The 13,208-nt window shown below is 40.4% G+C and overlaps 1 protein-coding gene and 1 pseudogene across 8 annotated transcripts in view; one reads left to right on the top strand and one right to left on the bottom strand.

Annotated features, from left to right (window-relative positions):
* The window catches only part of TRIM2 (tripartite motif containing 2), a 125,027-nt gene that overhangs the window by 41,417 nt on the left and 70,402 nt on the right, over positions 1-13,208 (bottom strand). For 3 of the 8 annotated variants that reach the window (XM_070415337.1, XM_070415334.1, XM_070415335.1), the window contains exon 2: positions 864-1,045. In XM_070415337.1, the coding sequence (XP_070271438.1) occupies positions 864-997 (134 nt within the window). In that variant the 5' untranslated portion in view covers positions 998-1,045. Of the gene's footprint in view, positions 1-863; positions 1,049-9,550; positions 9,769-13,208 lie in introns of those variants that run through there. The other 5 variants (XM_070415336.1, XM_070415332.1, XM_070415333.1 and 2 more) reach the window with 3 other exon arrangements.
* LOC139011854 (U6 spliceosomal RNA) lies at positions 3,610-3,708 on the top strand (annotated as a pseudogene).

The following is a 13,208-nucleotide window of genomic DNA, read 5'->3' as shown; positions in this document are numbered from 1 at the left end:
GATGTAATTAGCATTGATTTGAAGCCATTGGAAATACCAATTTTCTATTCTATAACAGAAAGCAAAGCATTCTAGTTATGTATATTAAATAATAATAGCAACTGTATTTAACAAGCTGCTATAAAATATAATTACCATATTCATATTTTTTTTTTAAGAAAAAATATACAGCCTTTCTAGGGAAATACTTAAATTAGGCCACTAATCTTTATGCTTAATTGCTTATGTGGGAAGTTGGACATGGGGTGAATGAATATTCTGATAAATGATTAACTCAGTGGAAAGAAACACTCAAGAAAGATAAATAAGAAAGTATATTTTACATATAGCAAATTGTATATTCTGATAATGTATAATTACTACATACATAGCTTTTTCCTTCATCTGAAATAGCATAATGTTCAAATGTGCCATTGGTATGTGTCCTCTGAATTATCTTTGGAAGGAGGCTCTCTCCTTTTAACTAGCCCCTCAGATATGCAGATATTTTTACCTGATTGTTGTTATATGGAAGACATGATAGATTTTTAATTGTCTTTCACCGAATATCCTTTGTGAGGGAACTGTGGTTGGCCAAAATTGTTTCACAAAGAACAAAGGGAAAATTTAAATTAAAAAAACCCACACTTCCAATAGTTAAAGCTCCATCTCCTGTGGAAATGAACAGCTACTAGACCATTATTATTTTTTTGCCCCACTTGTAATAAAGTAAATTATTGGCAACTCATGATTATGTTTCTAGACTTATATCAGAAGCACAAAAGATTTATTGTCTCCCCTAGGTAACTGGAGAATTCTGGAAAGAACCCTCGGTAGGAAGTCGGTCTGTGAAACTCCCTTCTCCGCGCACAAAGGAGGCTTACCTCTCGCAGAACGTGTGCAGACAGGGGAGGACCTTGGGGTTCTTGTACCGCTCCAGGCATATACTGCAAATCAGAAACTGCTTGTCAATCTGGCGCACCACAGGACTTGGGATGTTGGTGGCTTCACTGGCCATCCTAGACCACTGACATGGGGGGCCAGCTGTCTTTGACCCTGCACACTGCTGCTGTCAGACAGAAAAACCAAAAGGGAAAAATAGTTAATAATCTGTCAGCGCAAGTCAATCATTGGTTCATTCACTATGGGCACTGTGTTCTGAATATAGGTAGGATTCCATGTTAGTGACCTCAAAATGACCATAACCATCCCACATGCTATACAGTGAGTATAGGTAGCTGCCTGTTTTGCATATCAGCAAAATAACCACAGGTTCACCAAGCAAACAAAGCAAATTAAAAGAAGGTGCATTGTACAAAGAGGTATGCTTGCTGGCTTTCAGCACAGTGGCAGATGAGAGGTTAAATACTTACATAGCTGTGCCTGTTCATGCCTTTATGACTATATTTAAATGTATATTGTCTGTCTTATTATAATAGTCATACAGCCTATATTAAATAGAATAGTCTTATTAAGGTAAAATATGTTTTCTCCAATTATTTTACTTGAAGGGGATCAAACTATGCCACTTTGATGTAAAGATTATTTTGAGCTAAAGGCAATTGAGAAGCAGCAGGCATGGGAGGAGCTCTCTGCTCTCTCCCATCTGCCTAAAAGCAGGTCATAAATTTCCCATTTGTAAAGGTGCCCCACTCTCCCATACCAGGAAGAAGAAAAAACTCAATCACAAACCTTGCAAAACAACCCTTATCTATCATACATTTTCCCATAATTTTTTGCCTTTAGGCATCCAAACAGCCTTTTCCTTTATTTAGTCACTTCTCCACACATTTTTGTTCTTTGTTAAAATAATATATAAGCTCCCAAGTCTAACCACCGTTTTGGGTTTTTGTTTTTTTTCTGTGAAGCCCCATGCATATAGAATTAAAAGTACTAAGTCAATAAAATATAACACATTTTATTTGGGGTAAATACAATATCCATAAATTTGTACATCTTTTTCTCCTGAAAATCTGCCAGAACATACGAGTGTAGAGAAAGTTTTTTCTCCCTACTGTTAATATTCAGGATAGGAATAATTACAATTTTATAAAATATGTTTTTATTTATTTCAGAGAGAGAAAGAGAGAGGGAGAAAGAGAAAGAAACATCAATGATGAGAGAGAATCATTGACTGGCTGCCTCTTGCACACCCCTCACTGGGAATTGAGCCCACAACCTGGGCATGTGCCCTGACCAGGAATCAAACCACTGAGCCATGCCACTGTGCTAAAATTTTTAATTAAAACTTTGTATGTGCTTCAGAGTGTTTTCTTCAGAACTAAAGGTGTATAGATTTCATACTAAAATGTATTTGCCGTGGATCGGGAACAAAGGCAAGAGCTAGTCCCTATTATTTTTTAAAAATGTCTTTTGCTACCCATGTGTAAGAATTTGAGGGACCTGGTGAAGGGAATGCATTCAGAGGAGGTTTCAATTAGTGAGGGGTGGTGCCAAAAATGGAGAATTAGAAGAGGGCAACAGAGAAGCAAGCAGAGGGCCTCTGAGAGAATAAGAGAAGAAAAAGTTATGACATAAAACACAGCTCCATTTACCACCTTAAAGAATTTCTGGCTTCTATCCCAAACCAAGGCTGAGCTAAAATTCACTTCCAAATTTTCTAAATATATGGTTAAGATGTCCACAGCCCTTCAATTCCCAATAGAAATTATCTTTGCAAAAAAAAAAAAAGTAGTTAATCTTCATGACCCTAGGCAGGCAGGGTATTCTTCTCATTCTATAAGATTTTAAAAAGTGGGCTCAGCTAAGAAATGTGCCAGGATGCAGACTCAGGTGTGTGCGCGCCTCTAAAACCCTGCTTTTTCACTCCTTAAATCACCACGCCTCCCTTGACTGGTGTTTTAAGAAGGCTGCACTATGGAAGCTTGGTTTAGATATAACATGTTAATCTGGTCTGGGACCTGTATTTGAAGCTGGGAAATATACTTTACTTATAGAATCAACCATTCTATATTTTCTGAAGAACATACTCTTTTCCAAATATAAATGATAGTTCTTCTTCCTCCCCACCAAATCACCAACTTTTTAAAAAGTATGTCAACTTTTATTAAAATTCTATTTACACATATTTGAGTAGTTACATACACGACATACCCACCTCCCAACTCGATACCTTCTAGATAAGTTCAGTAAAGAGCATGATAAACAGGTAGAACCTTATGAAAGCACCTGCTATACAAGAGTGTCATGTCCAAACAACTTACTGTATTAGTTAAACCATGTAGGTGTGCATACCTAATTAGCCAACATTACCTGCTAGACTTTCATTGGATGTCTCCTTAAAAATCTAGAGTAGAGAATGATATTTATTGAATGAAATAGAGCTCATCTCTCAGGAGCTCAAAATGTTGGCATATAGTCTGCTTTTCTTTAACCACATCCCTCTGACATCAGAATAGGGAAGGATTGGATTTGCCTGTCTTTAAGATAAGGAAACCAAAGCTAAGGGTGTAAGTGACTTGCCGAAGGTCATCCAGTAAAATCAGTGAATCAGAAAGCTCAGATTTCAAGTTTTCTGCCTTATCTGGTAAGTCATGATACTTAATCTTAAACAAGTTTAACACTTGACTGTGTGTGTGAGAGAGAAAGAGAGACAGACATAAAAATTATGTGCTCACTTTAGCAGCACTAAACTTGAAATGATATAGAAGATTAGCATGGCCCTGGAGCACGGATGACACGCAAATTCTTGATGTGTCCCATATTTTAAAATATATAGAACTTTTCTGTTAAAATCAGTTAAAAATCATTTTATTTTGCATAGCTTTTGAAAATTTTCCTAGTACCCTTTGAAATAATCAGTCATGTTGAGTATTAAATAAAGCAGAGAGAAAAACATCGTAATTGGATTTTACTTTTTTATTTTAAACCCTAGAACTGTGGATTTGGGGCAAAGAAAAAAAAAACATATATTATTTGTTTTAATGATATATGTTGACTAAATGAAATTTCCTGAGCCAAAATTTTTGTTCTCTAAAGCTGAAATAAAAACATTTTATTCTAATTTTATGATTATTACTATAGTGGGTGAGAATCTTTGTTAGCATTGGTAATTTATACGGCAAATTGAGTTTACTCATTAACAGTAATTTAAAATCACAATAATATTACAAATCTGTCACAAGTGACCTGTTGAAGGCATCTGGATTTTTAGGACTCCCAGAATCAGCACAAAAGGTTTCCAACCCCCAAAACAGAGACTTTATCAGGAACCATCATTCCTTCAATATAAATGGATACCCACAGAAGGAAGACAAATTTAACTGCTCCTACAGGGATAATGTGCTTAGAAAAATGTACCAATAAATACCCTGGGAAGCCTTCCATCAGTCTGAGTATGCCTCCAGGAATATATGACAGCCTTTAATCAAAGTGTTTGGGCATTACCACAGTTTCTGATCTCCTTGATTAGAAAGGCAATAAATTCTTATCTAGATTCTCAGTGGATCTTATTTCCCCATCTCGGTTTCTGAAGTGTCAAAGATCTTGACTCATATAGCCAGCAGAAACAAGTGAGTGATAAGAATGAGATGACGCTATAGGAGTATTCTTCTGGAGATCAGCAAAACTCATTTCTGGAGCGACACATATGAAAACACGCCTGGGGTGGACTTTGTCTCTGAAGAATATCAGATGCTTTGGATGCAGAAATAATCACCAGACACACTGATAAAAGGAAATGGTAGGGAGCTGCAGGCAGGAAGAACCATTGTAAAACTACTCAAATAGACAACATGGATATGATATTGGCGTTAAGCAGCTATGAGAACTTTTATGTAGGGAGACTAACTAAGATTTCTGGCCCATGGCAGACCAAGAGCAATACTGCTTAGGGGGAGGTTCACTCCCCCTCTCCAGCTTTGCTCAATATCACCTTCTCAATCTGAGCATTGTTTAAAATTGAAACTTGTCCTCAACCCCCTAGCATTTGCTACGCCCATCCTTGCTCTGTTTTTCCCATAGTATTGGAAACTTTCTAATATAACTATGTAATGGGTTTATTTTGCATGTTGTCTCCTCCCCCACTCCACTAAGATGGTGTAGCATTCTTAAGGGATTTTGTTTTCTGATTGCTCACTGCAGTAATCCCAGCTCTAGCACTGTGCCTGGAAGTCATGCATTATATTTTGAATTAACTGAACAAATGAAGTATAACATGGACATGGACTCAGTCCCAATAGCAGGTAAGAGGGGCACTTGCTGAATGAGTGATCAAGAGCAAGGTCATTACCAGCCATGTGAATGTCTTCACTTGACATCACACAATACCTGCCTTTCCATGTGGTAATCGAATGCTTAGCAACATAAGCCACCATTCAGAAGGTATACATTTAATGACATATTTTAACACACTCACAAATGCAGGAAAAGAAATTGAGAACTGTGGAAGACACATATGCATGGAAAGTAAAAGTCTAAGAGGGTTGACACATACATTCCTTATCAGCGGGGGCTTGCCAACTAAACACCGCTTGTTTCAGGTAAAAACAATGCAACAATCACATCACAAAGTCCTTGGGCAGAGAAAAATCCCACCCGAGCAGTTCTTTCCTCTCATCATCGCTGGTATTTTTCCTGGCTCACTTTCGCAAATCTACAACTTGGTGGGAATTACAACCAAATGGAAAAGGAGAACTTGATAGGAGATGATGACATGAAAGAAAAATGCCTGTGCCCACAATTCTATGGTTGTGACCATATTTCCCACCCCAAATTATACCACGTCGATCAGAACACTATCCAACTCCTATTGCTAACACCACTGTGAGAAAGAGCAGGAAAGGAGGGTGGAAGAGAAAAGCCAAACTGAAAAGCACTCTTCTCGAAAAGGGGAGAGAGTTGGTGAAAACTTGTCTGGATGGTCTCAGAAACATGGCTGGGAAGCAGGTCAGGATTCGTTTGGGAAATAAAATCTTAACATGTGACTTGTGACTAAGAGGCAGCAAGCATATCTGATTGCATGTCATCCTACAGGCACTGGCTTCCATGTCTGTTGCTTAATTTTATGGCATTCCTGGGTTGCTCCTCCTCTTTGTTGCCACTTAGCTGAATTTATCAATACGGCTGCATTTTGTATTGTTCTGGGGCCAATGACAGTGGTGCAGGCATGCTAAAATTAGCTTCCAAGAAGTTAAAAATCTCCCGCTACATTTGTAGAAAGGAAATCTCCAACCAGTAGGATTATCTGTGATTCACAATACACTACCTTTCGCCTGCCAGGACAGGTGGTCCCTCGGGCTCAAGGCACAGATTGAAACACGATTAAAGAAGGTATTTTTCATTTTTTTAATTTGTGAGCATATTTTCATTGACCTGCAGTGGAATTGGCATTGTTGCTGATAATGCAACTAGAAGAAAAAAAAAAGAGGACAATCTTCAGGAAATTAAAACAGGGTGACCTGATTCCAGTTAAATCAAGCTGCGATCCCAAATGGGCCTTTTTGTAAATTAGAAGGCCAGATGCAATGTCCTTCCCGACTATGTGTGTGAGTGTATGTGTGTGTGTGTGTGTGTGTGTGTGTGTGTTAAGTGTGTGTGTGTTGGAGGACATTCAGGGACCATCTACTTTAACTTCTGTCTCCAGACAAGGCCGTGCCCAAGCTTCCCCAAGGTTCTTATTCCCAGGGTCAGATGCATGTCAGCTTCCCTAGACGGCTGGATTTTGCTAATATGGAAGTTGATTTACAAGCTGAGTACCCAACTTGTTTTTATAATATTTATGCCTATTTCCTCTACCTCTTTCCTTAGTATAGATAACTGTTTGCCATTGCTTTCTTCATAAAGTCCTCACCTCTGCAGTCAGTTCTTAAGATTTGCTTTAGGGGTTCCAACTTCCAGAAGGCTGGGTCTGGGTGATGGAGTGTTAAGTGGTCAGGTTAATGGACATTCATCTCACTCTCACAGTGTCCTGGGGCCACCGAGAGGAATGGGGTCTCCTCTCCCCACAGCCACCACCTTGCTTTCCAAGTCTCCTCCCTTGCTTTCCTTGGGGACCACAAAAATGGCAGAGCATCGCCAGGGCTCTAAGCTCTGGGAGTTAAGTGAGGTTAGCAAGTAGGGGAAGGAGAAATGTATTCCACATCAGAACTTGAAAGACAGGCCTACTGACAGCAAGCCCCTTTTGCCCCTGGTTAATAGGAAGTATACTGTTTAATTCTGTTGTTGATTAAAATAAATATCCACTTAAGTTAATACATTTTCTAGAAGAAAAATAAAAAAGCACTTAATGGAGGCTACTGAGACTATATAAAGGCAGAGGTGGTAAAGAAGTGGATAGAAAGACTGGCATGCAAAAAGCAGTAATGAATATTTCTTTCAATGATGCTATCGGAATAATTATACTGGGCTCATTTATTCCTCAGTAGCTGGTCTAATCTAAATCTCCAAATTCTAGGAGGATTTGTTAAAGTTAGACAACCTAAACAATAATATTTAGAGAACAAATTCCACTCTGACTCTGAAACCCTTACATAACTAATAAAAGGGTACAGATGGCATTCGAGTTTTTTTTAAGGTGTGTGCAAATTATAATTTTACCATAATTAGAGGTAATTCAGTCACACTTTTAAAAAATGCTATGATAATAAATAATTCAGCATCATTTTTTTTAAAGTTTGAAAGTATTTTTCTTTTATACATTTCAATAATATATACCAATGTTTGGTTAAAGTCTTCATCTGAGAGATGATGAAAAAAGGAACAAAGGAGTTTTAAAAATTAAGCTTAACTAAATTTTTGAAATTTGTTACATATTTAGGATTTTTTTCTACTTAAGACAGATAAAAGAAAGCTGTGAGTTTAGAGAAATGAATGTCGAAGAATATCCAAATGAAGGACATTTTCATTTCTTATTAAGATAAAGAATGAATATTTTTACTTTATCTCACACACAGCAGAATTTATTTAAGCTTTTGTTATCATATAAGGAAAGTCATCTCAGGATTTTAATATTAACTAGGGTGAAACGTGTATAGACTTTATTCTCCGTTTTAAAAATGTGTGGGTTACACATGCTGCATTTATATTTCTTGAACCAGCACATTCGGTCAGAGAACCTTTGTACATTCGGCTGAGTTTTAACCTTTCCAATGCAAATCACTTGTGTCTTTCTAGGAGAAAATTGCAAAGGCATTTTTAGAGGTTTAGGAAAGGCCACTACTCACATCTCTGCAACAGAAAGCTGCTTTCTCACCCACAGCACACAAGAAACTTTGCATTGTGTGCTGCTGGGGAGGGGCGTGCATTATTTAACATTACAGTGGGTTAGGGCCCATGCTGTTAAGGCATCTGCTGGCAGATAATCAAAGGCACCGGGAAGTAGGTTCACAGGAGGCAAAACAGAATCCTAATACTTAAGAAATCAATTTAAGAATCTGGGCGAACAAATGGCTCTCCTTACATAGTCTAATTTTTTAAATTAAAACACACACACACACACACACCGCTAACAATTTAATCACGAGGAATAAAACTTCCATAATATGATCTAAGCCAAAGAAGAACCAATAACAATTCTTTAAATGCCTCATTCTAAATCTAGATCTGTTCCATAAAGTGTAACAGTAAAACCCATCTTTTCTTAGATAGAAATATCATCTTATCTTTTGGTTCAGAAATCCACCTAATTTGTAGTTTAAAATAAATAGCTTTCCTACTTGCTCTCCTATCCCCCCCCAAAATAAGGAATAATGACAGGGTGGGGCATACTCATAGAAAAAATTCTTGGATACAAAGATAATGCCCACTGTTTCAGGAAGCAAACCTAGATTTTTTTTTTTTCTTTTTCTGTAATGCTACCATTGAACTCCACCCAGATTTGAGTCTACCGCAAAGGCAGGGGAAAATGTCAGAAAAAACCCCAAATCATCTCCTGCATATTGTCTGGTGATCAATGGCATTTGGAATCCAGAGGGTCAAGTCATGCATTATGAATGAATGGGTTTCCAATGGTAACTGGGAACCGTGGCTCGCACCCCAGGGTTCTCGAATAGAGGACTGGGTGGGGGAAGGGTCGAATGCACATTCTACTCCACCCTGGGGTACCGAGGAAGGAATCCTGCAAATTGAATACTGCATCCCCATCTTTGTACTCAACAGATGCAGGAGGAAAAAAATCTTCTGTTGAAAATAAGCCGAGATATACGTTAAAATAAAGACTAGTAAAAATAAAGAGCTGGTTATATCACATTAGGAACCTGATAGAATCTTGCATGCTTTTCTTCCTATTCTTGTGAATTCGGTGCCTTTGTTTAAGCAAAGAGCGGATTCTCCCTCTATCTCATAGTTACAAAGCATGCAGCATTACCAAGAGAGAAAAGGTGGGGCGGGGGCAGGACAGAGAGAGCAGGAGAAATCAGTTATCCACCTGGCAGAATACTAAGCAATCCGAACGTTTAGGACCTACTCATTTCTGCAAACTAATCAACGAGGCAAAGCACTAAACCCTCCCAAGCTGCAGGCAGCTCCGCGGGAACCCAAAGCACAATGCACATGTCTGCTAACACCTCAAGTTTGGAAGCACCATGCAAAGAGACCGGTTAAAATTCCCTACCATGCAGTGCAGCCATCCTCAGAAGCCCAGCATATCTTCTGCTCTATGGAGGGATGAGCCAGCTCATGAACAGAACAGAGGAAGAGAAAAATGGAGGAAAGGAGGGGAGGCTCAGCAAAGTCCGCAGGAATGTTGCTGGGTCCTTAACAAGTGGAAGACCCCTTTCGGCATCCAAACCAATCAATCTTTATCCTACAGGACATCTTTTTCCCACTCCGCGTCTGTTGAAAAGACTGCAGCAAACCAAGCAAGGGATTGTGGGATAGGGATGCAGCAGCGAGCTGCAATGAGATTCGTGGGTGGCTCGCTCGCCCCTCTGAGTCAGCAGTCAGCTGTTTCCAGGCTCTCTGCTGGGCCGCTCAGGTCCGTCACCACAATGTGAGTGCGCGACCCACCCAGGGACAGGCAACCCGTGCGCACGGCTCCCGGAGTGCCAGCCCGGCCAGGCACCGCGAGGGATACAAATGGGCCGGAGGGCGTGCTGATCAGCAAAAAGGGGACGCTGCGAGCATGGATTCTACAAAGAACACTAGACATACGGAAGGTTCAAATTTAGAGGGTGTGCTTGGGGAGGGGTCAGCATTAGATAATAAACTTCCGTTGGGGGGGGGGGGGGGGAATGATCTCTTTCCTTAGACTTTTCCAGTAGCTTGAAACACAAATGTAGATGTTTAAAATGCAGAACAGCTCAGTTCAACAAGCCTCTACTACCTTTTTCCAACTCTCGGTATTTGCCCAGGAAATAAAATACAGTTCCCCAAAGTCAAACCATGCAAATGACATTTCTCTGCTTTCTGTGGTTCTAGTCGTTGAGAGAAACATCAGACAGTACATTTAAATACGTGCTTCAGGGGATGAGCAGAGCTCAATGCTTTTCTGATGATGCAAAAGTTTTTAGTTAAAGGTTGAAAAACTTAACAGCCTTTATATTTACACATAACTTGATTTCCTACCAAGTCATTAAACTTATTTTGAAAGTGTTCACTAACTTAAAAATGATCAGCTTGTAATCCTATAAAAACGATTAGATCCTCACATTACAAATAATACTTGAATTAAAAAACTGCACGTGTCAGGATGGAATTGACAATTACTCCATTTCCTACAGCAATGGAATAATTCCAAGGCAGTTCCGGAATCATATTGCATTCTATTCCTTGTAGTTACTAGTTTAAAAGTGGACACTGATCATTTTCATTTAAAGAATAAGACTGTGAATTTGCATATTTGACAATATAAATATTCATCATATTCTTTCCTTGCAGTCAGGCACTGCCCTGAGCCCTGTGATGGGACAGTCAGCCCCGCAGAGCAGTGATTACCTTTGGTGGTGGGAAGGGGAGGGGTCATAGAGAGTCCAGTGAAATTGGCAGACCCGGGAAAATGCACAGGCATGCGGATACTAGCATGCTATTCCAGGTGGTGCACAGTTCTCAGGAGATGTAATTCACATATTATACAATTCCCCCATTTAAAGTGTTCTATTCAATGGCTTTTAGTATATTCACAGATGTGGGCAACCATCACTACAACCAATTTTAGAACATTTTCATGACTTCCAAAAGAAATCCTGTACCCTTTAACTACCACCCCCTACTTGGCCATGTGGGGGTCTTAGGTGTCTGGCTTTTTATTTTTTTTCCCCACTTAGCATAATGTTTTCAAGGTTCATCCATGTTCATCTCGGCTGGGCCACTCAGGTCCATCACCACATGTATCAGTATTTCATTCCTTTTTATGGTTGGAAAATATCCCATTTGTGGATATAGCACATTTTGTTATCCATCTGCCAGTTGATGGACATTGGGTTGTTTCCCCTTTTTGGCTATTATGAATAATGTTGCTATAAATATTCATATACAGGAATTTGTGTGGACACTTGTTCTGTTTTATTTTACAATTTAATTAGAACCGATACCTGAAACGATAGGCAGGCTACCCCCACTTTATTTTACAATGGCCTCTTCCTAAGACAGACCATCACAAAGGTGCCTGCCTTGCTATGATGGGAGTCCCCTCTTCTTCTCATTGGTGCTGCTGAGCCCATCTGGTACCAAATTCATCTAATACTGACCCCTCCCCAAGCACATCCTCTTTCCTTACCTCTCTCCCCTTCCCCACTCAACCCAAACTCTGGGGCATACAACTGTCATGAGGCTCTGTGCTCAGAGAAGTGGGAGAGATCCTCAGTCTGTTGCTGGGTTTGCAGTCAGAGAAGGTTCACCTACTCATTCAATCATTCATTCCAATAAATACTTATTGAAGATCCAGTGTGTGCCAGGCGCTGAATGGACATTGAGGATACAGAGAAAATGTAACAGTTTCTTAGCACTCAGAAAGGTCACAGCCTAGTGTGGAAGGCAGATGAGTAATTGGGCAAATGCAACTCAGAGTGGTAAGTGCTTTGAGTGCCAGAGGAAGTGGGTGCTGTGGAGCCCACAGAGGGACATGCTGGGCGAGGAGAAGTGGGGTGCGTTTCAGGCATGGAGTACAGCAGAGGCAAAGGCCTGGAGGAAGAGAAGGCTCCCAGGAACTGAGAGTGTAGTGCAGTGTGGCTGGAGCTAGGGCTGTGGTAGAGCAAATGGAGGTCCTATACGTTCTGAGTTACCACAGGATGTGTTACAGGCCAACACATCTTCCCCTTGACACTCCCTGGCAACAGGTGGTGGTGGTAGTGGCTGTTGGTGTGTAACAGCGCAGTTTCTGAGTTGGAGTTTGCTGGGTTTGAGACCTCACGCAGCAGCCAGAGTGTGGGACCACAAGAGCAGAGAAGAGCCCGAGACGCTTGGGATTGGGCCCGCTACAGACCTTACGGACCTTACGGACATCTTGGAGCTGTCTTGCCCTCCCCACTGTTTCCCTCCAGTTGAATAGACATTAAAGAGTTAACTGTTGCCCTGACTGGTTTGGCTCAGTGGATAGAGCGTTGGCCTAAGGAATGAAGGGTCCCAGGTTCGAGTCCAGTCAAGGGCATGTACCTTGGTTGCGGGCACATCCCCAATAGGAGGTGTGCAGGAGGCAACTGATCAATGTTTCTCTCTCATCGATGTTTCTAACTCTCTATCCCTCTTCCTTCCTCTCTGTAAAAAAAATCAATAAAACATATTTTTTTTTAAAAAAGAGTTAACCGTCATAGGCCAGGTTGACTGTGATGTACACAACCATTGGATGATATACAGACAGTGCATATGCCTAAGAATGGGACATGTGCTAACTAAACTGGGCTTGGCAGGATCTGGGAGACAGAGATCTTAAATGTACTGGCCACCTGTTATGTGACAAAGCCCTTTACATAGAGTCTATATCTCCTGATCAAGGAAATTGCTCCTTGAAGGTAAACTCAAGATGGCACGTAAGACCATTTATCATCTGGCTTGTGCCTTCTTCACTTGTTTCCACTTTCTGTCCTCCCTAGCCATACTCTAGTTCCTAAGACATGCTACTATGTTGTTTTGTTTGTGTGTGTGTGTGTGTGTGTGTGTGTGTGTGTGTGTGTGTTTTAGTGGTTCTTACCCAGGCAGTGGCACCAAACCCCCCGATGGAGTGGTGGGGCATGCCTTTGGAAATGTGAGGGGGCATTTTGGGCTGTCATATTGATTATGTATTTGGGGTGTGGGGTGGGGAGGGACGGCTGACATTTAGTGCCTGGGAGCAGGGA

The sequence above is a fragment of the Myotis yumanensis genome, unplaced genomic scaffold (genome assembly GCF_028538775.1).
Source record: "Myotis yumanensis isolate MYYU_CA2020_CCGP unplaced genomic scaffold, mMyoYum1.0.hap1 SCAF_5, whole genome shotgun sequence".
NCBI classification, from domain to species: Eukaryota; Metazoa; Chordata; class Mammalia; order Chiroptera; family Vespertilionidae; genus Myotis; species Myotis yumanensis.
This window is presented reverse-complemented; position numbering and strand designations above follow the sequence as displayed.